At 36.6% G+C, this 24,931-nt stretch overlaps 1 protein-coding gene and 1 long non-coding RNA gene across 7 annotated transcripts; one reads left to right on the top strand and one right to left on the bottom strand.

The window, feature by feature from the left end:
* Positions 1-574: 574 nt before the first annotated feature.
* On the bottom strand, positions 575-20,464 carry nln (neurolysin (metallopeptidase M3 family)). Of its 6 annotated transcripts, none has more exons than XM_084104584.1 (13): positions 20,382-20,464; positions 19,463-19,719; positions 19,221-19,369; positions 16,629-16,733; positions 14,859-14,961; positions 14,079-14,239; positions 13,759-13,894; positions 10,094-10,460; positions 8,556-8,757; positions 8,248-8,434; positions 4,954-5,082; positions 2,093-2,229; positions 575-1,484 (listed from the first exon to the last, which is right to left on the bottom strand). In XM_084104584.1, the coding sequence occupies exons 2-13, from the start codon at positions 19,689-19,691 to the stop codon at positions 1,329-1,331; spliced, it is 2,061 nt and encodes a 686-aa protein (XP_083960710.1). In that variant the 5' UTR covers positions 19,692-19,719; positions 20,382-20,464; the 3' UTR covers positions 575-1,328. The 6 variants fall into 6 exon arrangements, with proteins under 6 accessions (XP_083960710.1, XP_083960708.1, XP_083960711.1 ...); XM_084104582.1 differs by having other exon boundaries at positions 20,287-20,427; XM_084104585.1 differs by having other exon boundaries at positions 19,463-19,704; positions 20,382-20,420.
* LOC311076393 lies at positions 1,884-24,807 on the top strand. The gene is made up of 3 exons (XR_014604660.1): positions 1,884-1,970; positions 2,084-2,164; positions 24,733-24,807. It is a non-coding gene; the product is annotated as an uncharacterized lncRNA (long non-coding RNA).
* The last annotated feature ends 124 nt before the right edge of the window (positions 24,808-24,931 follow it).

Raw genomic sequence — 24,931 nt, 5'->3', positions numbered from 1 at the left:
TAAAATGAATTCAAACTTATTTAACTGATTATTTAAAATCATAGTCACAGTGAAATCGTAATATTTATTTTACTACAAAAGCGAACACTTAAATTGCCGCGTGAGTATTTTTGGGAAAAGTGAATGTGATACATTCAGCGAATCAGTGAATTACATGGAAACCGGCTTGCTGGAATGAATCGTTCGAACGAACCGACTCGCTAAAATGAATGGTACTTCTCAGCGCCGCTGCTAAAGCTGGTGGGGGCCTCCGTCGAACCCATAGGTCGAACCCCATCAACACAGAGCGACAGCTGATAGGCGCACAGTTTAATCCAATGGAAAATGCGAGTCCCCGATAACGAATCATTTTCTCCCAATTGAAGGCAACGGGGGAAGAGCCTCGATCAGTGTCCCTCGCAAGGTTGGCTGGTTTGTGCTGCTTTATAATTTTACAACAGACTCGTACAACAAAATTTTACAAGAGTGCTCGTCATGAAAAACGTGCGAGTTTTGGTTTTTATCATGGCTTTAAATCTACGAGTGCCAGTGGTAAAAATGTCTTACAAAGTGCTCGTATTTTTTTTTTTTTTTAGAAAATGGCAATATACCAGAAAAGTAGTGGTATTTAGTCTCTAGTTCATATTTTATGTAATAGTGATAAAATAGTGAAAAACTGATAAACTTAAATGTCTAAAACTGTTTTATTCAACAACACTGGCTCGTTTAGAGTGCTATCGGTTGGTGTCTGTCTCCCCCTGGTGTTCACTGGTGGCACTGTCTCTTTAAATCTTCAATGACTCGGGTCTTCGACTTTTCAGGCCAAGGACTCTTTCTGGATACGGCATAAAACGAGGCATTATAATTATGTCTGGTTTGTAATAACATGTGTGCAGCACCATATTAGTGTATTTACATAATTATTAACATAATGTTATGATACCTATATATCTATATCTATATATCTATATTGCAAATACATTATTCATCATGGAAATACAGATTTATATTTTGCACTTTACAATGTCAATTCACTTAACTTTGGCAATATCTCTTTGAAGTAAGCTTTGAAGTTAACCTAATTTTGTATTTATTATTTGCCCAGACTGCACAGACCTTGAAGACTCTTCATGCATAACTCAGTTTGCATAAAAATGAATAGCTACCTTCATTTAAATTTGTAATTGATTATAAATGAAACAAAACACCAGCAGGAAATACAACTTAAAATGTATACATAATATTATATTCTGTATATTGCTACTATTACAATGAAAACTAAGGATGCATGTGTCATTGGATCTCTATATATTCAGAAAAGTTGCTTTCCTGTAGTTCACAGTCCGACGTCAATGAGAGTTTTGTTCTGTAATTGTTTGGGCGAGTCCTTTACACTGAAAAAACGCATCCTGGCACGGTTCACGACCCAGGAACGTTTTCAGCATATCCATGCCATCCAATGAACCTCCCGTTTCCAGGACCACGTGCCTGTATTCCCGGCCCACCTGCATGTCAAAACACACACACACACACACACACACAGTTATCAAACTGAAACATAATCAAAACATATGATTACATTAATGACCAGATGGTGTCATTTATACACTGGAATTTCACTAGTCTAATCTAATCTAAACTACGGCATTGAAACAAGCACTGTCTGTAAAGCTGCTGAAAAACACACATTGTGAAAGCGCTCTACAAACAATCTTCCTCTGAATGCAACACAGACTCATCCTTCAACAATACTATGACTAACTATGACACAACACTCACTCATTTACACAACAATTGTATGAACAATCTATTCTCAGCTAGTACTATTCCTGAGGTATCTATAATTATAAATAATATTTATCTCCTCGTGGCAGATAATCCCTCGACAGCAGTTTGACAATGAACTCACATGTGCGTCACTCTTGATAAGAGTCTGCTACATGCCCTAGATGGACATATGAATGTGGAAATGCTGGCACATCAGTCATGTGGTAACTATCAACTGCTATTATGACTCAGTTCTCTATTAAAATGTGCTGTGCCACGATGAGACGATCTAAACATCAGTCACATGTTTTCTCCATTCACTCTGACCAATGGAAAGCTGGAATACCTTTGGATTCAAGATCCCCTCCTTCTTGAAGCGAGTGAAGAAGATGTCCATGGAGTAGACTTCACTCCACAGGTAGCTGTAGTACTGACCGTCGTATCCTCCGGCTAGATGACTGAAGCTGGCCGTCATGTTTGTGCCTGCAGAGATCATGTACACAGACATATGAAGATAATGCTTAAGAGGCTCCAGGTCTTTTGCTTTGAAAGAACAAAATCTTCTAAATAAATACATTAGGGGTGGGAATCATTCGATTTAAATCGATCCTTGAGGTCATGATTCGATCAAAAATCAATTCACGATTTTGATTTGATTATATGCATAGATTTGATTGTAGTTTACTACATCATTTATTACATTAATCTCACTGAATTAATTGTAAACCTTGAAATTTATTGTTTTTCTTCTCATTTTAGTCAACCCAATATAATAAATAACATATGAAATTGTGCATTTTAATGAGTTTGCAAGACAAAAACCTCCCAAAGACAGTAATACATGGTTAATGTATTTACTTAATGTTTTTCATATAACTGCTGCCACACGACTAGTGGCTGTTGTGTGCAATTACACAAATCTAGAAGACTTTTCGAACATATCATATATACAGACCCTTTCCAAAAAATTAGAATATCATGGAAAAGTTTATTTATTTCCATAATTCCATTCAAAACGTTAAACTTCCATAGATTATAGATTCAGGGCCCACAACTTAAACGATTTCAAGTATTTAGTTGTTTATTTGTACATAATTTGGGCTTCCAGCTCATAAAACCCACGAAAACAGGATTTCAAAAAAATTGAATATTACATGAAATCACACAGTAATTACACAGTAATACCATGGTCATTGAACCAGGTTTTGGTTCTTTTGGCAGTGTGGGCAGGTGCAAATCCTGCTGGAAAATGAAGTCAGCATCTCCATAAAGCTTGTCTGCTGAAGGAAGCATGAAGTGCTCTGAACATGTCCTGGTAGACGGATGCGTTGAGTGGACAGCACAGTGGACCAACACCAGCCGATGACATGGCTCCCCAAACCAACACAGACTGTGGAAACTTCACACTGGACTTCAAGCATCTTGGATTGTGTGCCTCTCCATTCTTCCTCCAGACTCTGGGACCTTGGTTTCCAAATGAGATGCAAAATTTGCTCTCATCAGAAAAGAGAACTTTGGTCCACTGTGCTTTATTAAATCCAGAGTCAACGCAGCCGTCTACCAGGACATGTTCAGAGCACTTCATGCTTCCTTCAGCAGACAAGCTTTATGGAGATGCTGACTTCATTTTCCAGCAGGATTTGCACCTGCCCACACTGCCAAAAGAACCAAAACCTGGTTCAATGACCATGGTATTACTGTGTAATTACTGTGTGATTTCATGTAATATTCTAGTTTTTGGAAATCCTGTTTTCGTGGGTTTTATGAGCTGGAAGCCCAAATTATGTACAAATAAACAACTAAATACTTGAAATCGTTTAAGTTGTGGGCCCTGAATCTATAATCTATGGAAGTTTAACGTTTTGAATGGAATTATGGAAATAAATAAACTTTTCCATGATATTCTAATTTTTTGGAAAGGGACTGTAAAGTGATAGGCTTTTTTAGACAGGAAAATTTATTTAGAAATTAAAAAAATTGGGGAGAATCAATAAATTATGAATAATTTACTAACATTGTGTAAATATGTAATCAATAAAAAATATAACTGTAGTATGATTATGAGTATCTTAAAATGTAATGTAATCCAATTACAAGTACTTCGTTTTTGGAATCTGATTACGTAATCCAGATTACATATAATCAGTTACTATCCAGTATGGCAGTGAAATGAAAAAAAGAGATGTTTCTTTCAAAGTTAAACTTCTTTTAACTTCAGCATTGTGTTTTCAGAACACCATGTTGTGTGTGAGATGCTGCAAAAGACAACAGTCAAACATGTCCGTCTAGACTTTCACAATTAAACCTCCAGATTGGACTTCTGTACCTTTAAGAGGCAATTCATTTCAATTCCTGCATTTGTGCATTCTTAAATGCTGTGTCATGTTTACAAAGAAAAACTATGGAAAAGCCATGTAGTGGATGAAAAATAAACACATTCTGTGGCTGTTCACGCAGAACGCATGTTTCCTTTTAAACCGTGAGACACCAGGCTGAGTAAACACGGGTCTAGAGACGTTTGCTGAGTGATATAATTAAATCAATTGAACCCTTTCACACGCAAGTTTAAAATATTATAGCTGACGCCCAGTGCGAGTTATTTTAGAGCGTATCACCTTATTATTATTATAAACGTTTATAATGATCATGTTTGCTGATCTATAACGTGTGATAGTGGTAGTGGAAGTTTGCACCGCAATTCAGAGAATTGTATCTGTCGGATTTACAATTCATCCACTTCTCACGAAATACATGAAAGTAAGTAGCCGGTGAAGTGGGAGAAGAATAGAGTAAACTTTATAGTTACTAACACAATGTGTATCTGATATGAATAAAACATGTCATCAATTTATATAGTCTGTATGATGCAGAGCGACGTTCTAATCACACCGGTGTGATCGCATAAAGGGTTAAGACAATTTCTTTAAAAGATACTGGACTCTGGCAACAGGGTCATCGCCATGTTTTTAGCCGTATCACGCACAAGAAGATGCGAGACGCAAACGCAACAGTAAAACACAAGTTTAGCACAAGTCTATGTAGAAAAAGAATGTAAATGCAGCGCCCATATGCAAATGAGCTCTGTGGTGGGTGGCTAAGCTCTCTGCATGTGTAATGAGTGTTCACACCGAGCTGCTGAACACTGAATAGTCGCTGATGTGCTCATTAGACGAGGTGTCATAAGCGTGTTGGGACTGTGTTTATGACCTGGTGTGGCTGGGATTCCCAGGATGTCTTTGCTGTGCTTGGCAAACTCGGCTGCAGTGTCCGCTCTGTCTTTAGTGTGGAGAGTTTGGTCAGCTTTACTGAGAACAATCTGCCTGAGGTTCATCAGACCTGCGGACAGACACCGGTTTAGATGAAAAAAACTGATATACAGTGAGGAAAATAAGTATTTGAACACCCTGCTATTTTGCAAGTTCTCCCACTTAGAAATCATGGAGGGGTCTGAAATTGTCATCGTAGGTGCATGTCCACTGTGAGAGACATAATCTAAAAAAAAAAATCCAGAAATCACAATGTAGGATTTTTTCACTATTTATTTGTATGATACAGCTGCAAATAAGTATTTGAACACCTGAGAAAATCAATGTTAATATTTGGTACAGTAGCCTTTGTTTGCAATTACAGAGGTCAAACGTTTCCTGTAGTTTTTCACCAGGTTTGCACACACTGCAGGAGGGATTTTGGCCCACTCCTCCACACAGATCTTCTCTAGATCAGTCAGGTTTCTGGGCTGTCGCTGAGAAACACGGAGTTTGAGCTCCCTCCAAAGATTCTCTATTGGGTTTAGGTCTGGAGACTGGCTAGGCCACGCCAGAACCTTGATATGCTTCTTACAGAGCCACTCCTTGGTTATCCTGGCTGTGTGCTTCGGGTCATTGTCATGTTGGAAGACCCAGCCTCGACCCATCTTCAATGCTCTAACTGAGGGAAGGAGGTTGTTCCCCAAAATCTCGCAATACATGGCCCCGGTCATCCTCTCCTTAATACAGTGCAGTCGCCCTGTCCCATGTGCAGAAAAACACCCCCAAAGCATGATGCTACCACCCCCATGCTTCACAGTAGGGATGGTGTTCTTGGGATGGTACTCATCATTCTTCTTCCTCCAAACACGTTTAGTGGAATTATGACCAAAAAGTTCTATTTTGGTCTCATCTGACCACATGACTTTCTCCCACGACTCCTCTGGATCATCCAAATGGTCATTGGCAAACTTAAGACGGGCCTTGACATGTGCTGGTTTAAGCAGGGGAACCTTCCGTGCCATGCATGATTTCACACCATGACGTCTTAGTGTATTACCAACAGTAACCTTGGAAACGGTGTTCCCAGCTCTTTTCAGGTCATTGACCAGCTCCTCCCGTGTAGTTCTGGGTTGATTTCTCACCTTTCTTAGGATCATTGACACCCCACGAGGTGAGATCTTGCATGGAGCCCCAGTCCGAGGGAGATTGACAGTCATGTTTAGCTTCTTCCATTTTCTAATGATTGCTCCAACAGTGGACCTTTTTTCACCAAGCTGCTTGGCAATTTCCCCGTAGCCCTTTCCAGCCTTGTGGAGGTGTACAATTTTGTCTCTAGTGTCTTTGGACAGCTCTTTGGTCTTGGCCATGTTAGTAGTTGGATTCTTACTGATTGTATGGGGTGGACAGGTGTCTTTATGCAGCTAACGACCTCAAACAGGTGCATCTAATTTAGGATAATAAATGGAGTGGAGGTGGACATTTTAAAGGCAGACTAACAGGTCTTTGAGGGTCAGAATTCTAGCTGATAGACAGGTGTTCAAATACTTATTTGCAGCTGTATCATACAAATAAATAGTTAAAAAATCATATATTGTGATTTCTGTTTTTTTTTTTTTTAGATTATGTCTCTCACAGTGGACATGCACCTACGATGACAATTTCAGACCCCTTCATGATTTCCAAGTGGGAGAACTTGCAAAATAGCAGGGTGTTCAAATACTTATTTTCCTCACTGTATATATATATATATATATATATATATATATATATATATATAAAAAAAAAAAAAAATGTGTGTGTGTGTTCACCCCTTTACCACAAATATGTATAGAAGATATTTAAAGTAACAGGAAAAGCTGTCAGATCAGAGTAATGTTTCAGCAGTAAACTGTTAATAGTGTAATTTTTACTAAACAGAGTGTCGAGTTACAATTACTAATCGAACGCAAGGATGACCTAATATGTCAAAAAACAATAAATATTTTATAATATGGCCAAGAACTAAGACACAAGAGTACTTAGTCTGAGCAATAAAGATATCGTTAAAATAGTCCAAGTGACTACAGTGGCTCAACCTTAAGTTCAAGCGACGAGAATACTTTTTGTGCGCAAAGGCTTATGACACCAGTAATTAAGTTAATTAAGAAAATTAATCCTATTTTTAAGACCACTGCAATATTTTTGTGACATTTTAGTGACATCCAAGCAAATTTCTCTTCTCCCCAAATTTTCATTATTTTAATACAAAAAGATAGTATTTGTTATATAAATAAAATATAAAAATATTATAAATAAAGCATTGCATAACAGTGAATCTAATGAGAATCACCATTGAGAATTAAAAAAAAACCTCTTTCATGGCCATTAAAAAATAAAAAAGGAATCTTAATGTTCCCAAAATAGCCTTCATATACTTTATGCAAAATATAATTTTGTTCAAATTTGTTAATTTAAGGCCTATATATATATATATATATATATATATATATATATATATATATATATATATATATATATATATATATATATATATATATACACACACATATATATACACACATGCATGTATATATTTAAGAAATATTTGCTTAAATATACTGTATATATAATTTGTATTATATATAAATATAAATATTTTATGTATAAATAAAAAAAAAAACTTAAATATATACATGCATGTGTGTGTATTTATATATACAAAATAATTATGCACAGTACACACACATATATTATGTGAACACAAACTTTTATTTTGGATGCGATTAATCGCGATTAATCGTTTCACAGCCCTAATATATATATATAATTAATTTTGTATATATAAATACACACACATGCATGTATATATTTAAGTTTTTTTTTTTATTTATACATAAAATATTTATATTTATATATAATACAAATTATATATACAGTATATTTAAGCAAATATTTCTTAAATATATACATGCATGTGTGTATATATATGTGTGTGTATATATATATATATATATATATATATATATACATACATATACATACATACATATACATACATACATACACATACATACATACATACATACATACATACATACATACATACATACATACATACATACATACATACATATATATATATATATATATATATAATACTGTATTTATGTTACTTCCCTCTGAATAATCTTCCCTCAAAATAAGTTCAAACATATGTTTTTGAACATACAGATGTTGATTATATAGATGTGGTGAATGTGGGGTCAGATCTGACCTGTGTTGGCCACTCTAGATGCTATGAGTTTATCCAGCAGGCCGTCTGGGATCGGGCTGCCATCTTTGTAGTGGCGGGACATCCTCCTGAGAGGCTCTTTCTCCCAAACCCAGTTCTCCAGCATTTGAGACGGCACCTCCACAAAGTCAGTCTCCACCTGCGTCCCACTGAACTCTGCATAGCGCGTCTGGACACAGAAAAGCACATTTTGTACCACCAGTTTTACTTCTTATTGATCTGAGATTTTCATTCAGTGTGGTCTCAGACATTCGGACCCTCGATCTTTATGTTTGAGAATACTGACGTACCCGGGAACAGAGCTCATGCATGACATGTCCAAACTCATGGAAGAAGGTCTCCACCTCATGGTGCTGCAGTAAGGAAGGCCAGTTGCGTGTGGGTTTTGTGAAGTTGGACACCATGGCGGCCACAGGTATCCTACGATTCCCATCGGGCCGAAGACATCCTGGCTGGAGCCCAAAGCATGCAGCATGGCCATACTTGCCCTCCCTGAAGAGTCAAACAGACCAATACATCTGGAGGTCATTACATCCACGGCCAATAAGCCAGTTCCTCAGAAAAGCACATGAAGTATTCATCAGATTTCATCTGCATGCTCTTAAGAGACTCAGAACTGCACTGGGGTGCTTTAAGTTAACAAACCTCATTTAGTTTTGATCAGCATGAATTTCCAGGCTGGTTATGTTTTGTATTATTTATGCAGGGTTTCTGCAGGTTTCAACAGGCTAAATGTTAGACTTTTTTAAGACCATTATGAATGCAATTTAATGTCCTTTCACGTCCAAAATTTTATCTATTCACATTCAACATGAACAATCAACTGAATGTGACTACACAGAACTGTGTTTAACTAAGAAATTGGGTTGGGTTGGGCTGAAATAAAAAATAAAAAACAGAATATCAAATAAAACATTAAACATTAAAAGGAAAAAAATAAATAATTCGATGGCTTTGTTCACCCATTTTCCAAATTTGTATTGGCCCTGTGTTTCATTCTGAAGGACTCATCCCTATGCCCTAACCCTGCAGTGAGAACTGTGAAGAGATGAAGAAGGGTGTAGGCCGGGGACCCAACAACTGTTCCCTGGAACGCACTTCTGCGTTATCTTGCCAAGCCAATTAAGGAGGCACGATTCTCGCACAATTGTATACGCTGCACAAAGGATCATGAAGCGAAGTGTCCATCAGTTGTACTCTTCAAAATCCTTCATTATCCCTCAGTTTTGAGCACTAACATTAACTTCATAAGCCGATAAAGTTAAGACCTAAATCAACATTTTAAGGACTAAAATTCAGATTATTGGATTTCTGACAGGACTCATGTTCATGAATGAGCTAATGTATTAAAGTTTTATAACGTTAATGTGGTACACAGCAGGGTGGAGCCGAGAGCCCGGGACATTTTACCTTGCAGGTTTTATCGTGCTTATATGGTGCAGTCGGCTGCTGCCGCTCTTTTTGCTAGGTTGTTTATGTTTATTTTACAATTAAAGTTATGCTTAACGTCTGAGCTCCTTCTTCCCTGAACTTGACCTTTGTCTCAGTTTTCTTCTGTTTCTTCATGTAATCACAGACAGACTCGATGGTGAGATGATATAATTTCCTGTTTTAATTTTTTTTGCATGTTGGTTGCACCACTTGACTTTGCTGGACCAGCATAGCTGTTCTGTTCACTAGCAGAACCAAGTTGATTGAGCTGGTCAATGAACAAATTGTTTCTGCTGAAGCTTGTTGACCAAGGAAAATTGACTAGTTAGCCAAGACCAATTAGACAATCCAAAACATAATGGATTATAATGGATCTAGAATGTCTATAATGGTTTACCTGGGATGCAAGTCCAAGTAAAACTGTCCAATTTCATCTCCAGTCACAGCGTCCAGTACTGAGTACAGTTTGACGCTATCGTGCCACACATGGGCGTTCTCCACCTGCTGGAACTCCAGACCCAACAGATCCTGATATATGTTCAGCAGGCCCTCTGTCACCACCTCCAGAGGGAAGTACTCGATCAGTTTGTCCTTATCCACCGCAAACTTCACTCGTTCCACCTGGTTCATGTAGTAGGGCATGTCCCATGCGTGCAGCTGTCCGTCAAAGGCCAAGCCCCGCCTCTCACAGTCAGCGTGTTTGAGTGACAGCAGGTCGTGCCGCTCCTGCTCACCAACTGGTCTCAACCTCGAATACAACTCATCTATTGAGCACCAAAAACAGTTTGGTTATTTAGACAGCTGGAAAACTGTTCAGAGCTAAAACACTATGAGCACCTGCCAAAACCGCTCTGACACCCCTGAAGGTGCCCTGTGGTATCTATCTGGCACCAAAACATTAGCGGAAGACACTTTAAGTCCTGCACATTGGGTGAAGTGACCATGGATGGGATGTTTTGTACCAGATTTTGTACTTGATTTGGATTGAGATCTGGGGTATCTGGAGGCCAGAGCGACACCTGGAACTGTGTGTACTTGGGTGACAGGAAACTTTATCCTGCTGTAAGATGCCCAAGCCATTTCGGCAACATCCCACACATTGACTATGGCAACAGACTAAAGCCCAGAGCTTTACACACACAGTTGATACAAAATAGTCACCATGATTTGCTTCACTTGTGTTGTGGGTGGTCATAGTGTTTGACCCCTTTCTATTCATTAAAGAATCCTGAAAAATATGTATCACAGTTTCCACAAACATATGAAGCAGCGCAACTGTTTTCAATATTGATAATAATCAGAAATGTTTCTTGAACATCAAATCATCATATTAGAATGATTTCTGAAGGATCATGTGACTGAAGACTGGAGTAATGATGCTGAAAATTCTGCTTTGATCACAGAAATAAACTACATTCAAAATATAATTAAATACAAAACAGTCTGGTTACACTTTATTTTAAGGTGTCCTTGTTACAGTGTAATTATACATTTAAGTACTGAATAATAATAATAATTAACTACATGTACTTACTATAGGGTTAGGGTTAGTTGCATGTAATTGTGCATAATTTACAGTTATTACTACAGTAAGTAACTACAAGTAACATAACAAGGACATTGTAAAAAAGTGTTATCAACAGTTATTTTAAATGGTAATAATGTTTAAAAATATTACTGTTGTTACTGTATTTTTGATCAAATAAATGCAGCCTTGGTGAACATAAAGACTTCTTTCAAAAACATAAAAACAAATCTTAGAATCTTATATACAGTTGTAATTGAAATCATTCAACCCCCATTGCAAATCAGGTCTATTGACAAAATGTACAGACTTTCAATGAACAAATCAAACAAAAGTAACTGAAATAGCTCAACACAACAAATGTTTCAAGTGGTTTCAACATTTAATGACGTCTGCAGTTTTTAAAATTATTCAATCCCTTCATGGCAAGTATCTTTAGTATTTAGTAGAGCACCCGTATACTGTTATGAGCTGCTGCAAACGAGATGTATTTCCGGACAGCAGCTTCTGGCAGCGTATCTGAGGAATCTTAACCCGTTCCTTGAACCCGTTCCCGTTCCTCATGGCCTCCAGTTCAGTAATACTCTTGGGTTTGCGTCCTGCAACTGCCTTCTTCAAATCCCTCCAGAGATTTTCTATGGGGTTCAAGTCAGGTGACTGAGGCCACTGTAGACTCTTCCAGGACTTATTCTGCAACCAAACCTTGGTGGAATTTGAGGTATGCTTGGGATCACTGTCCTGTTGGAAGGTCCAATGACGCCCAAGCTTCTGCTTCCTCACTGACGGCATAAATCCATCTTGCCTTCCACACACTGCAGGTTTCCAGTGCCAGAGGATGTAAAGCAGCCGCAGAGCATCACGAGCACCAACATGCTGAACTGCAGATAGAGTGTTCTTTACAGCATAATATGCTTTATCTTCTTCCTCCAGACACACCGCTGATCCAGAGGGCCGAAAAGTTCCAGTTTTGTTTCATCGCTCCACAGAACAGAATCCCAAAACTTCTTTGGCTTATTTATATGATTTTGAGAAAATTTGAGCCGACTTTTCCAGTGGTTTTGGGTCAGTAGTGGTGTAGGTCTTGGAGTTCTTACTGTGCAGCTGAACCCTCAGTGCCTGTTGCCTCCAGGTCTTGCTGCAGGTCTTCTGCAGTCACTCGAGGGTTTTCTGAACCTGCCTTCTCAGAAATCTGGTTGCAGCCATTGATAGTTTCATTTTTCTGCCCCGTCCATGTAGTGTAACCACTGTTCCTATAACTTTGAACTAGCAAACTTTGCTTATAACGGTGTCTCTAGGAACATTTAGTGCCTTCGCTATCTTTTTGTATCCTGTTCCTTGTGAAGGGCGATGATATCTTCTCTTAACTTTTTGGACCATTCTTTTGACCATATTTCTAACATGCAGTCAAACGTGACACTCAAGAAACCTAGCCAGTTCAGATATTTCATGTGCTCTAGCTCAGGCACACCTGGTGCAACTAATGATGCCCTTGATCAGTTGCATCAGGTGAGCTTGAGGCTACACCTGTTTTGCAGATTTGCACTGTTGTGAGGGATTCTCTTCAGGGGGTTGAATAATTTTGAGTCTGCAGAAGTCATAAAAAGTTGCATTTTCAGTTAAATTTAGGGAAACCACTTGAAACATGTTGTGTTGAGCTATTTCAATTACTTTTGTTTGATCTGCTCTTTGCAAACAGCTGAAAGTCTGTACATTTTGCCAATAAACCTGATTTGCAACAGGGGTTGAATAATTTAGATTACAACTGTATATCTGCAACATAATGACATCTTGAACATCTCATATAATATATCTTAATGCGCTCAAAGGTTGTACATAGGTGCTCTTTGATTAAAGTTATTTTCAAATATTTTTGAGTGAATAATGTGTAAAATCATTTACTGATTGACCAATATTGTGGTTACACTTTATTTTAAGGTGTGCTTGTTACAGTTTAATTATACATTTAAGTACTGTGTAATATTAACAAACTACATGTACTTACTACATAATTAGGGTTTGGTTTAGGTTTAGTTGTGTGTAATTATGCATAATTTACTGTAACTACTATAGTAATATAGTAATTAATATGTAAGATGTGTAACAGTGTACAAAGTGTTACCAGTATTTTTACTCAAAACTCACTAAACCGATTCAAAATAATATTTTTCTGTAGACTTTTGAAATAAAGGAAACTACTAGTTGGCGGATTCTTATATATAATATGTTTTCTATCTATTATCGTGCATATAATTTGTTTTTCATCAGCACAAGTAAAACTGCCTGTAAAATAGTATCTGTCAATTAATGATTATAAAAATAAAAGAAGAGTCAGCAAAGCATAACCAAAAAGCTACAAGAGGAGTCTATGCAACACCACAGACAGACAACAACATAATGAAACTGTCAGGTCACACAACTGAACATGAGGACAAGGGTCACCAAACTGCCTGTCACTCCAGAATTAACCTGTGCGTGCCTGAATGTAGGCCTGAAGATCCTTCACAGAAAGAACTGGACAAAAAGACAAGAAAACATACCAAGAAATCGTGCCACATTCTCTGAATTTTTGGCCATGGTCATTTCCAGCATGTAATTGGCATGACTGCTGTAGCCCAGAAGTTTGGCTAGCCTTGCCCGCAACTCAATCAGCTGTTCAAGAATAGCAGTGTTCACCTGTAAACAATGAACAAACATTAATAGTGCATAACTAGGACATGGCTTTATTTCCATGACTGAGTTGCCAGGGCTGGAAAACTATACCCTGATTTTCCACCTGAAACAACAGGTGGAATATGTTCATTCCAGTTGGGCTAATCCTCCAAAGCCTAACTGAACCCAAAGTACGAGTTGAACCTACATCCTTGCACCTGCTGTGAAAGGCCATCTCCATCTTCCTCCTGGTTTCGGAAACATGACATCTCTTCATCAGGGGGAAGTAGTGGGGATACGCAAGGGTGACTATATACCGCCCATCTTCTGTTTTCTCCAGACCATTCACGTAGCTTTCCGCAAGACCCACTTGAGAAAGAAAGGAGGAAAAGTGTGCCCAAGATGAGTTCACTAAAGGGGCTTTCATACGGGGTAGTTATAGGAACTAGCCACCAGGACGGTCCCGCAGAACCAGATGTTCCCCAAAGGGTAATTTCCCTAGCTGCATTCGCACCGGCGGTAGGAACTGTGAAGTGCCGTAAGCCGGCCGACAGAAACGTCATTTAAGCGCAGCATTCAACAACATCAACAACTCCGCAGCGTAAAGCTTGAGAAGTTCATGGCCTCCATCTATCACTGTTTTCCATGTTCCTGGAGTTAGTTTGTGGAGTAAATATATGTAAACTGTGTTTGTTTACACAGCTTTTTAAAAATGGCGGGTGCTGGTGTTTCGTATGGCACACGTTCGGCCAATCAACATACACTTGCGTCACTGGTAGTTCCTGTTGAGTTATACCCTACTGTGAAGTAAGAGCTAATTTAGTTTCACCCAAAAGGCGTTCCTATAACTAAAATCGTTCCCAGTTCCTGCGGTGCGAACACGCCAAAAAGCGTGTACTTGCGCCAATATTTACAGGAACTATGAAACCGTTCCTCTGGTGCGAAAGCCCCTTAAAACAGCTGTTATACTACAGATAAACATACTTACCGAGCTCTTCTTGCGAGAACAACAGCACTGTATTTTCTTCATTCAAATTTTGGTTGAAATCTATGGAGAGTTCACTTATTTTCTTAGAGATTGACTTGATTTCCTGAAAAAAAAAAAAAAAAGACATCGAAAGACCAATAAAAATAATTAATAACTACTGTATACAGTGCTATGCACAAGTTTAGACACCCATGCTAAAGTTGACTAAAAAGAGGAATAAAAAATCATCTTTTGGAAATTGAACTTAATGCCTTAATTAAAAATTTTTGGAAAAATCCAACCTTTAAGGACACCAATTTTCTTTGTGAATGAATAATGTATCGTAAATAAATAAATGTTCTTCCTTAAAATACAGGGTGCATAAGTTTGGACAACCCTATGTTAAATTCCCATAGAGGCAGGCAGATTTTTATTTTTAAAGGCCAGTTACTTCATGGATCCAGGATACTATGCATCCTGATAAAGTTCCCTTGGCCTTTGGAATTAAAATAGCCCCACATCATCACATAGCCTTCACCATACCTAGAGATTGGCATGGTTTTATTTCAGTTAGCCTAATAGCTGGTTTGATTTGCACTGAGAGATGATCTTATGGAAAGTACTCCATGCCAATCTCTAGGTATGGTGAAGGCTATGTGATGATGTGGGGCTATTTTAATTCCAAAGGCCAAGGGAACTTTATCAGGATGCATAGTATCCTGGATCCATGAAGTAACTGGCCTTTAAAAATAAAAATCTGCCTGCCTCTATGGGAATTTAACATAGGGGTGTCCAGACTTATGCACCCTGTATTTTAAGGAAGAACATTTATTTATTTACGATACATTATTCATTCACAAAGAAAACTGGTGTCCTTAAAGGTTGGATTTTTCCAAAAAAAAATTAATTAAGGCATTAAGTTCAATTTCCAAAAGATGATTTTTTATTCCTCTTTTTAGTCAACTTTAGCATGGGTGTCTAAACTTATGCATAGCACTGTATATTTTTTTTCCAGGGCTCAACAGTGAAGATTTTCTGCTTGCTCAATCGGGACGAAAGTCCAAATTTCTCCTTGACCTGCCAATGTTTTCATGACCCCAACAAAAAATTATAAATGTATTATTTTTTATTCATTTAAATGTATTAATTTACATTTATAATTGTACTAATGTTTAATTTTTATACGTAAAATTTTACATTTGCAGGTATTATAACATAAAATAATAATTTATATTTATGCATTATATAATGTATTCATAAATGCATATAAATATAAAAGTATTTTTCAATGCTAAGTATTAATGTATACATTTATCATTTTAATATTATAATGTTTCATAGTAATATGAATCATTTCACATTTACAGATATTACAACTTCAAATTATAATTTTTATATGTATTAAAAAAACTTCTATACATGCTTTTACATTCATTACTTAATATTTATCAGAATCATTTAAAAATAGTATTAATTATCATACATTTTTCGCACATATAAATGTTTTTTTTTTTCATGCTAAATTTTCTATTGGCAATAACAGCTAGAATAGCAGCTCAGTTTTCTAAACAAAACATAAGAGGTATTTGCCTGTGACAATTTTGCTATTTAGAAGCTGATTCTCCAATGTCCATTTTTCAGGTTTTTGGGTTTGTTCAAATCACTAAAAAGTAAATACTGTAAAGCATGAGCAATAGTAATAGAGACACTCTACTAAGAAGAATCAAGATTATATGTGAATTCATCCTCACAGGCAAGTTTACAGTAAACACCAAACCAAACCAAACCTACTTCTTGTATATCCTTAGACAAGTGCAATCCATTCCGTTTGCCTAATTTAATGAGTCGTCCCAGGAATCTCTCCGACTCAGGCAATAAACCACTGGATTGTTTTTCCTATAAAGATAAAGAGGGAAATGCTGAGACAGCTGAAGTTATGTTTACGGCCCGCGGTTCTGACACCAGGCCAAACTGACATGGGCCCGACACCGTACGAGCGTCACATGCTTTCCTGTGAATGGACTCTTCCACAGGATCAGTGAGGATGCCACACTGGCCTTCGGTAGAAATAGCGGGATCACTTTATTACAGCCCAATTAAAAAGGCAGTAAATACCCTGGAGAGAGGACAGCCTCGTCAAATGAGCGTTATTGGAGTAGAAAGTTTGAGTAGGCGCAAAATAGTGTCCAGCTCACTCCAACGGGAGATTTCCACTCAAATAATCATTTTAATTTGAGAAATCTGCAACATGAAACTGTTTTGGACAGCGAACACCGCCACATGCCTCATTTTATGGGTCACCCCTATGAAACTGGACGCGGTTTCCAGCTTGCCAGACGTCTTTTTAGTACCCAGAGATTAAGTTCTCCATTGATGAGTGATGACAGAGGTCATATTGTTTACCTCCAATAAAACAAACAACGCATATTCATTCATTCATTCAAGAAAACTGACCCATAAACTGTAATAAGCAGGTGAAGGCAATGTCATGTGATCAGCTAAAGACAAAAAGAAGGAAAATTACAGATTTATAAACTATTCTCATTACGGAGTTGGGAAGACGGTTGGCCTTCTCCAAATGCAAATTATAAGCGTCTCAAACACACAGTATACTGTGAATCGAAACTGAATCTCTGAAACATGAAGACTATATATTTATATAAAGACATCACAACTGTTTGATGATCGCACTAAGCTATATATCACATTCCCACAAACCGGCATTGTCAAAATTCATTTTTTATATTTTTTTCCTGCATTTAGTACTTTGAATCCTGGCAAACATGATAATAGTGTCCTGTAATTACTTTTATTTAGTAATTGTTTAAGGCCATTTTGCGATTTCAATCGTCATCACCACCATCAATCATTTATTTTCTCGGATTTAAGCAATTCACGTGGGTCATCATACTTTTCAGGTCGGAAAATTCGGAAATCCGTATAAATACAGAAAAATCACATCCCTGAGGTGGTTACAATATTAATAAATGGGGTTTAACATTTAAAAATACTGATTTAAATGAACTCAGTTATTACATAAAGAAAACTACTAATCAGTTTGTCCCAAACCCATAACCTAAACCAACCTAAACTGCACCCGTAACCAACATAACCAACCTAAACTGCACCCGTAATCACATATTGTTCAGTAAGTTGGTATGAAATTTGGTATGAAATACTCGTCTCACACATACTGTTTTTTGCCTACTATATAGTAGGGAAGTGGGCATATTCAAACGCAGGGCAAGTCTTCTGAAAAGACCCAATTACTGTACATGATGAACAGATTTAATTTAGGCTTTTAGTCGCATATAAACATTGATCAACACACATACATAGAGCATTCAGGCTCGAATGTGCTTGCTTGACATGCAAGAAGCAAGGAAGCTAATATAAGTCTCATTTTAAGTCTGGTTTGAGCTGCCGTCGGCCATATGGATTACTCTTACGATTTATTTATGAACTTGAAGCTTTTAGTTTTTGATGGAATGGATTTTCAGTGGAGGTACAGAAATCTTTTAGGTTTCATTAGCGCATATGTTTCCATCCAAAGTTGCGAATTTAAATTACACACAAAAATGGTTTAACTGATAAACAGGAACTAAATATCACTAAGGAAAATGGAAGTCGCTGTAGTAGGAGATGCGACTGTATAGCCTATAATAATTTTTGTATGCTATAATAAATTAATTAAGCATTTCAAGATCGTCCGGCTGGTTGATCTAGTTATGCCATCCCATGTTTTGTTTTTTTATGCACATTGAGAATTTTATTCGGTAAATTTCCATCGTAGTATTTTTTTTCTTATCGGATAAAAAAATATTTATTTCCGTTTTTTATGCGCACTTGTTTAATTATTGCTCATCTTGGCATTTCAAACCTTGGCGTTTTTTTTAAATGCGATATCCCAAAATGCGCATGGATGGAAACATAGCTCTTAAAAATAACTTCAATTGTGTTTTGAAGATGAATGAAAGTTCTACGGGTTTGGAACGACATGAGGGCGAGTAAATAATGACAGAATTTTTGGGTGAACTATCGCTTTAAGAATCAGTTTGCATACTGTTACATTCTCATTTGACATAGAATTTTTGTGTACTAAATAGTGGAGAAGAACATATTTGGATGGAGGGCTAGAGGTTAGTGCACATACACGCCTTTAACCGTGGCAATCATGTTTATTGTGTTTCATCTGCGTGCTCTGAGACACAATTTATTATATAGCCAATGAAAATTATCAAAGGCTATAATGATTGCCTACAATAATTGGATACTCTTTCCACTGCACAATTAATAAAATGAAATAAAATAGCAGAATTATTCAGAATAACTCTACACTGGAATGATCTAAATCCAGCACTGTAGTGTGTGTGGTTGTGTTACCTGCAGGACTATAAGTCTCTGAAACACATCCGCCCTCATGCTCATTTCCACATCGAAATCGGACAGGCGTTTCTCAGCCTCGGTGCTCGCCAATCTGACCTCTTTACATGGAGACACATACTGGGGGAAGTCCAACATATGACGTGAAGCTGAAACAGAGAACGGAAAAGTGAATATGACAGCACATGCAAAAAACTTCACATTAATACAATATGAAAGTTAGGCTATCATTTGCCACTCACCGGCATAATCTGCTTTTGCATCTGCAATGACTTGCAGAGTATTCTCGAAGCACACCTTCCCGATGTCCACGGAGCCCACAGAGTCAAAGGCTCGCTGGATCCGCTGGATCAGCTCCTGAGTCCGATGTCGGATCTCCTCTGGGCTCAGATCCCATCGCATGCTGTTGTTCTTGTCAACTGTGCTGGAGCAGCTGTGGGCGGATATGATTGATCCATTCTGAAGTGTCATCTTGAGCTTTGAGCTAGATATAATGACTCTGCATTATATTAAAGAAAGAGCCAGTATTAATACACTTTCTTTCTGTATGAAAGAAAGAGCCAGTGACAGAAAGCCAGAGCCAGAAAGAGCCAGTGTGCAAATGTAAGCTTGCATGCATTGCATGGGCTCTTCTAGGCAGCTTCTTGTAACTTTAGAAAAAGAAAAGCTACACATTACTGTTCATAAAACAGAGAAGAGAATATAGAAGAGAAACTGTGTGCTGTGCAGGGTCGCAAGCTGTGGATGTTTTCCGTACTAACGATGGACACTTTCACATGTCTGTCAAACTAGGGAATGCGAACCTGATCTGCTTGTGATACACTTATACTACTTCACATATGCCAGTTGCATTGCCTAGTTCAGAGCGAAGCTAATGAGATAACCTGACTAAAACCAGATATCCTCCAATACTAAAGCTTTGTAAGGTAAGTTCGTGCATTTATAGCTTGTCTATTTGACCCCAGTCACATTCAAGCATTCGGTTATATTAGTAGTACCGATGTCAACCCAGTCAAACAACAACACATACAGCATAACGTGTGTTAAACAACAGAATTCACAATACCTTCCTACCGCTCGGGCCACTGAAATGCCGAAGATAAACATGGCATGCCTATAATTTCATTCGTGCAACGTGCAAAAATAGGATGCAACTCCTACCGTCACTGTCGACCGTAATACTAGTACCACTACTATTACGATGAAGGTTTGACTTTTGAATATTAATTGCGTAACCCGGCAAGGCATTCTGATTGGCTACAAGGGAGACGTTGAGAGCTAGTAAGCTGGCGAATTAATGAATGTGGTGGAAGATTGGCTTATGAATATTAAATAGCTAACAGTGACATGTACTTTTTATTCCTTTTTTTTATTGAACAAAGATCACAGGGGATACATGTATCGCACACAAAAAATTGGATAAAAAAACTCGAGGTAGAGCAAGGCAATAAAATACATTTTCAAGCAAGATACAGTAAGAGATAGTCTACTAAAAAAAAGTATTCATAAAACATTTAAAGCAATTGAAATTAAATATACAATACACGAATGAAAATAAATAGAAATAAATAACATGAAACTTAAAAAAGTAATGCTCAGGAAATCGGGAGGTAACTTATAATGAAACAATAAATTTTTTAACAACAGAGCAGTTTTAGCAGCTTTCTTGTTGGCTGATAAACAAAGAAAGTCATATAAAAACTTTAAATCAACACAGAAAAGCCTAAAATTGGGCTTAGAATCAGTGACTTTACATTTATGGAGATGAAACTGCCCACATAGAGTTAGCAGTGACATGTACATACACTGTAAAATCTAATTAGTTGGACTTACTTTAACCCTTTCATGCATGAATTATGATATCCTCAGTCAGGATTTTTTTCCTATGTGTTTTTATTGCTCTTAGGGCATGAAAAACAAGAATTGATTTTTATTTTATTTTTTTACAAATTTTTCAAAGAGATCTTCAGATGTCCACTTGAGTGGACAGCATGCATTTATGGTTTAAACTGAAGATATACTGTATTAAATAAGACAATAATCAAAAAGATAAAGTATGTGAATTTAACGAACTAATCAATACAATTATATCAAATCATGTAAAAACTATAAAATATATACAAAAAATATAAATGCAAAATATTGCAAAGGCTTCATACAACTTCATACAAGTTGCACTTCGCGTATCTTTGATATCAGAACATGAGGACGTGATTCCATCAGAATTTTCTACAGTCTGTCAAGGTACAACTGTGGAAACCACTCAGATGCTCCCTCCAGTGCACCAGAGTATGGAGATTTACCCTTATTAGCTGATAATTCTGATTATGTTCAAGATGGACATGCACATTTCTATCATAGCCCTCCTCTGAGAAAACCTAGCGATACGTTTTTTTCAATCTCATCTGAAATGATCACTGTGTTTGGGGTAATTCATTACAAGTAACATGCATAACGCATTCAGATTTCTTTTTTGATGTTACAAGTAAAGTAATGTGTTACAAGTAACATGCATTACCTAATCAGATTACTTTTTGATCTAACAAGTAATTAACTACAAGTAATGTGCATTACCTAATCAGATTACTTTTTGATGTAACGAGTAAAGAAACACATTACAAGTAACATGCATTACGTAATCAGATTACTTTGTGATGTTATGAGTAAGGAAACGCATTACAATAACGCATATTACATAATCAGATTACTTTTTGATGTTATGAGTAAGGAAACGCATTACAAGTAACATGCATTATGTAATCAGATTACTTTTTGATGTTATGAGTAAAGAAACGCATTACAAGTAACATGCATTACGTAATCAGATTACTTTTTGATGTTATGAGTAAAAAAACGCATTACAATAACGTGCATTACGAAATCAGATTACTTTTTGATCTAACAAATAAAGTAATGCATTACAAGTGTCATACATATGTAATCACATGACTTTTTTCGATGTCAATGAAAATTACTTTCTAATAATACAAATACATTTATTTACAGTAAAAAAAGTCACTGCAGATTAAGTTTTTAAGTTTTAAATTTCAAAAACAATATTCACATTATAATTATGAATTGTAGCTGAAATATAGCAGTTGATGCATGACGTCCACTACAGTGGACATGTGATTAATCAGAGTTTTCTCTCAATCTAAAATCAAAACTTGGAAAATTTTACTGTGATATAACTCATTAGATATTGCTTGATGCTGCAATATTTTTTTTACCTACAAGAGTCTCCTAGGATAGAAGGAATGGGTGGATATTCCGGAGCAACTTGGCATGTCTGACTGACCCTTGGCCATCTTGGTTTGGAGGGGGAAAAAATCGAAATACAAAGGCTTGCCACTTGGTTGCAATTTATAGGATGATGCACAAGGGTCCAATGAAGAGGCTGATGTGCAACTTTGCCATAAAAACCCGTGCAAATTCAAGAAAATGCATTTTTAATAGCTGTCCACTGTAGTGACCACTATGCGTGAAAGGGTTAAAAAAAGCATGCAAACCGATTACCTTAAAAAAAACAAGTAATGTGAAATAGGAATAGTATGTGGTGCTGACAAATGCTTAGTTAGTATAGTTTACTTACACAAGAGTTCTAGTAACTAAAAAAGAACTGTAGAGAGTACTTGATAATTTACTTTAAATAAAATATAATTGTTACCATTGTTGTGTTTTGCAGGCTGAATGTTGAAGTCTGTGTGACTCAAGTATGATCAAATGCAAGATTGTCACAAATATAGAGGGATTATATAAACCCAATTAAAAGTTTCACAAGGTGTTTAGGACATAAGTGTTAGCAACAAAATTATAAAAGATCATTAATTGACATAAAATATAGTTATGTTATACATCATTCATATATATATATATATATATATATATATATATATATATATATATATATATACACACACTTCTCTTCCTTTGAAACCGAATAACTGATTTCTTGTTGCAATCGCTGCATCAATGGAAAGAGAATTACAATAGTATAAATGAAGTTCCAAGTGCCCAACCATAGGGATCACTAATCGTCATAATGGTGACAAAACATTTTAGGAAAATCAACATCAATTTATGAAGTCAGCTTGTGTGATGTTCTCTCAAATTTTTCTTTCAGTTGTATTAAAATTTCAACATTCAAGATGACTTTGGGAAATGAGTGAATGCAAACAGAGAGAAATAACTGCAGAAGTGGAGGAAATGAGTGAAAAGTCCATTAAGATTTTCCCCGCCTCAAAAACCACATCAAACCAATCAATTAATCTTAACTTGGGTTTTCTGAGTAAACAAAACATAGTATGTGAATAGTGCAGATTACTAGATTTTTACAATTAAGTTAAGACATTAAGTAAAGTTAACTAAAACTAAAAAGTGTTAGAATCACTGTTGGATTTTACAGTGTACATGAACAACAACTGCGAAAGAAGTGTTCCTTTTATTAAATGTTAAAAACATGTTAACAGCATTTATGTGAAATTCCTTTTCTACATGGTTCGGATTTTTTTAATCCCTGTATCCAAAATAGACAGTGTTTGGTAAGTGAAAAAATTAGGCTAATTAATTACTAGCTACTAATTATTACATCGCCAACATCGTTAGAATACTGTACTAATTAATCTCTAAAAGTATTGCATTACTTATTACTAATTACTTTCTAAATCCCATATCAACCTCAACCAGTTGAACAATACAATGATAGACATGAAACTGCACTTTTAATAATATAAAAAACAATAATAATATAAAATTGCATGAATTATTCTTGAACTTGAACAGTATTAAAGATACATTAAAAACATCCCTTACTTTACTTTTTCAAGGGAAAAGTAATTAAATTACAGTAATTAATTACTTAGTTATGTATTATATCCAGCACTGAAAATAGAAACAGACTAAATGAATTATAAAAATGAAATAGACAAAATGTGTAAAATATTAAAAGTTCATATTTAATATTTCAATGTAATAGAAAGAGTTAATCATTCAAATCGAGTCAGCCAAAGTCACACTGCACAGCATTATTCAATGTGTTGAGGTAATTTCCAGAGACAGGGCGGGACATATCGAACAGCTCCTCCAAATAGCCAATAGTGTTTCGTTTATATCACAGCTCAGCCAGAGCCGTTGAGCTCAGGTAAAGCCGCAGTTTCCTCCTAATCTCCTCCATATCGCTTTAAAATACAGTATTCTGTGCAGAATTCAAATGGGTCTGATACGTTTTCTGGTCTTCGCCAACTAGATCATATGATCCGCTCTGTTTATCGAGTCTCTGGACCGGAGCTGTGGCGGTTCCTGTGACACTAACGTGAAACCAGACTTCATTCGCCCCAGTGGAAAGCATATTACACTGTCTGAATCGTTCCCTATCCCCTATATAGTGAGCTATGTGCCATTCACCATGTAGAAAATAGTAATTGTGTGAACAAGTGACCAATTCAGTCCCAGCTTCAGCGTCTATTTATAATGTAGGGGGCGGAGCTTTGATTTTGATCATTTGATTGGACAGAAAATCTGATGAGAAGCTGAAGTGCAGAGTGATGTCATCAAAACCACTGATCCATTTTGGCGGAAGTGAAAGACTGTGAGTTTTGAATGCTTATATCTTCTAAATGTGAATATTGTCATTGTTTTTGAAAACACTAGTTTATAGATAACAGTAAGATGAACATATTCATACTAAAAGCCAAAAAACATTTCACATTTGA

Source organism: Abramis brama (assembly GCF_963993115.1).
Source record: "Abramis brama genome assembly, chromosome: 25".
Taxonomy (NCBI): Eukaryota; Metazoa; Chordata; class Actinopteri; order Cypriniformes; family Leuciscidae; genus Abramis; species Abramis brama.
The sequence above is the reverse complement of the archived record's forward strand: the minus strand, read 5'-3'. Positions and strand labels throughout refer to the sequence as shown.

Bases quoted from the DNA above. Each gene is read 5' to 3' on its own strand.
- nln (XM_084104582.1), bottom strand. From the start codon at position 20,327: ATGTTTATCTTCGGCATTTCAGTGGCCCGAGCGGTAGGAAG. The intron at 13,895-14,078 runs GTAGGTTCAACT...CATTGTTTACAG, and splicing joins TTCACAGCAGGTGCAAGGAT to GTGAACACTGCTATTCTTGA. The intron at 8,758-10,093 runs GTAAACCATTAT...TTGACTCTTCAG, and splicing joins TACTTGGACTTGCATCCCAG to GGAGGGCAAGTATGGCCATG.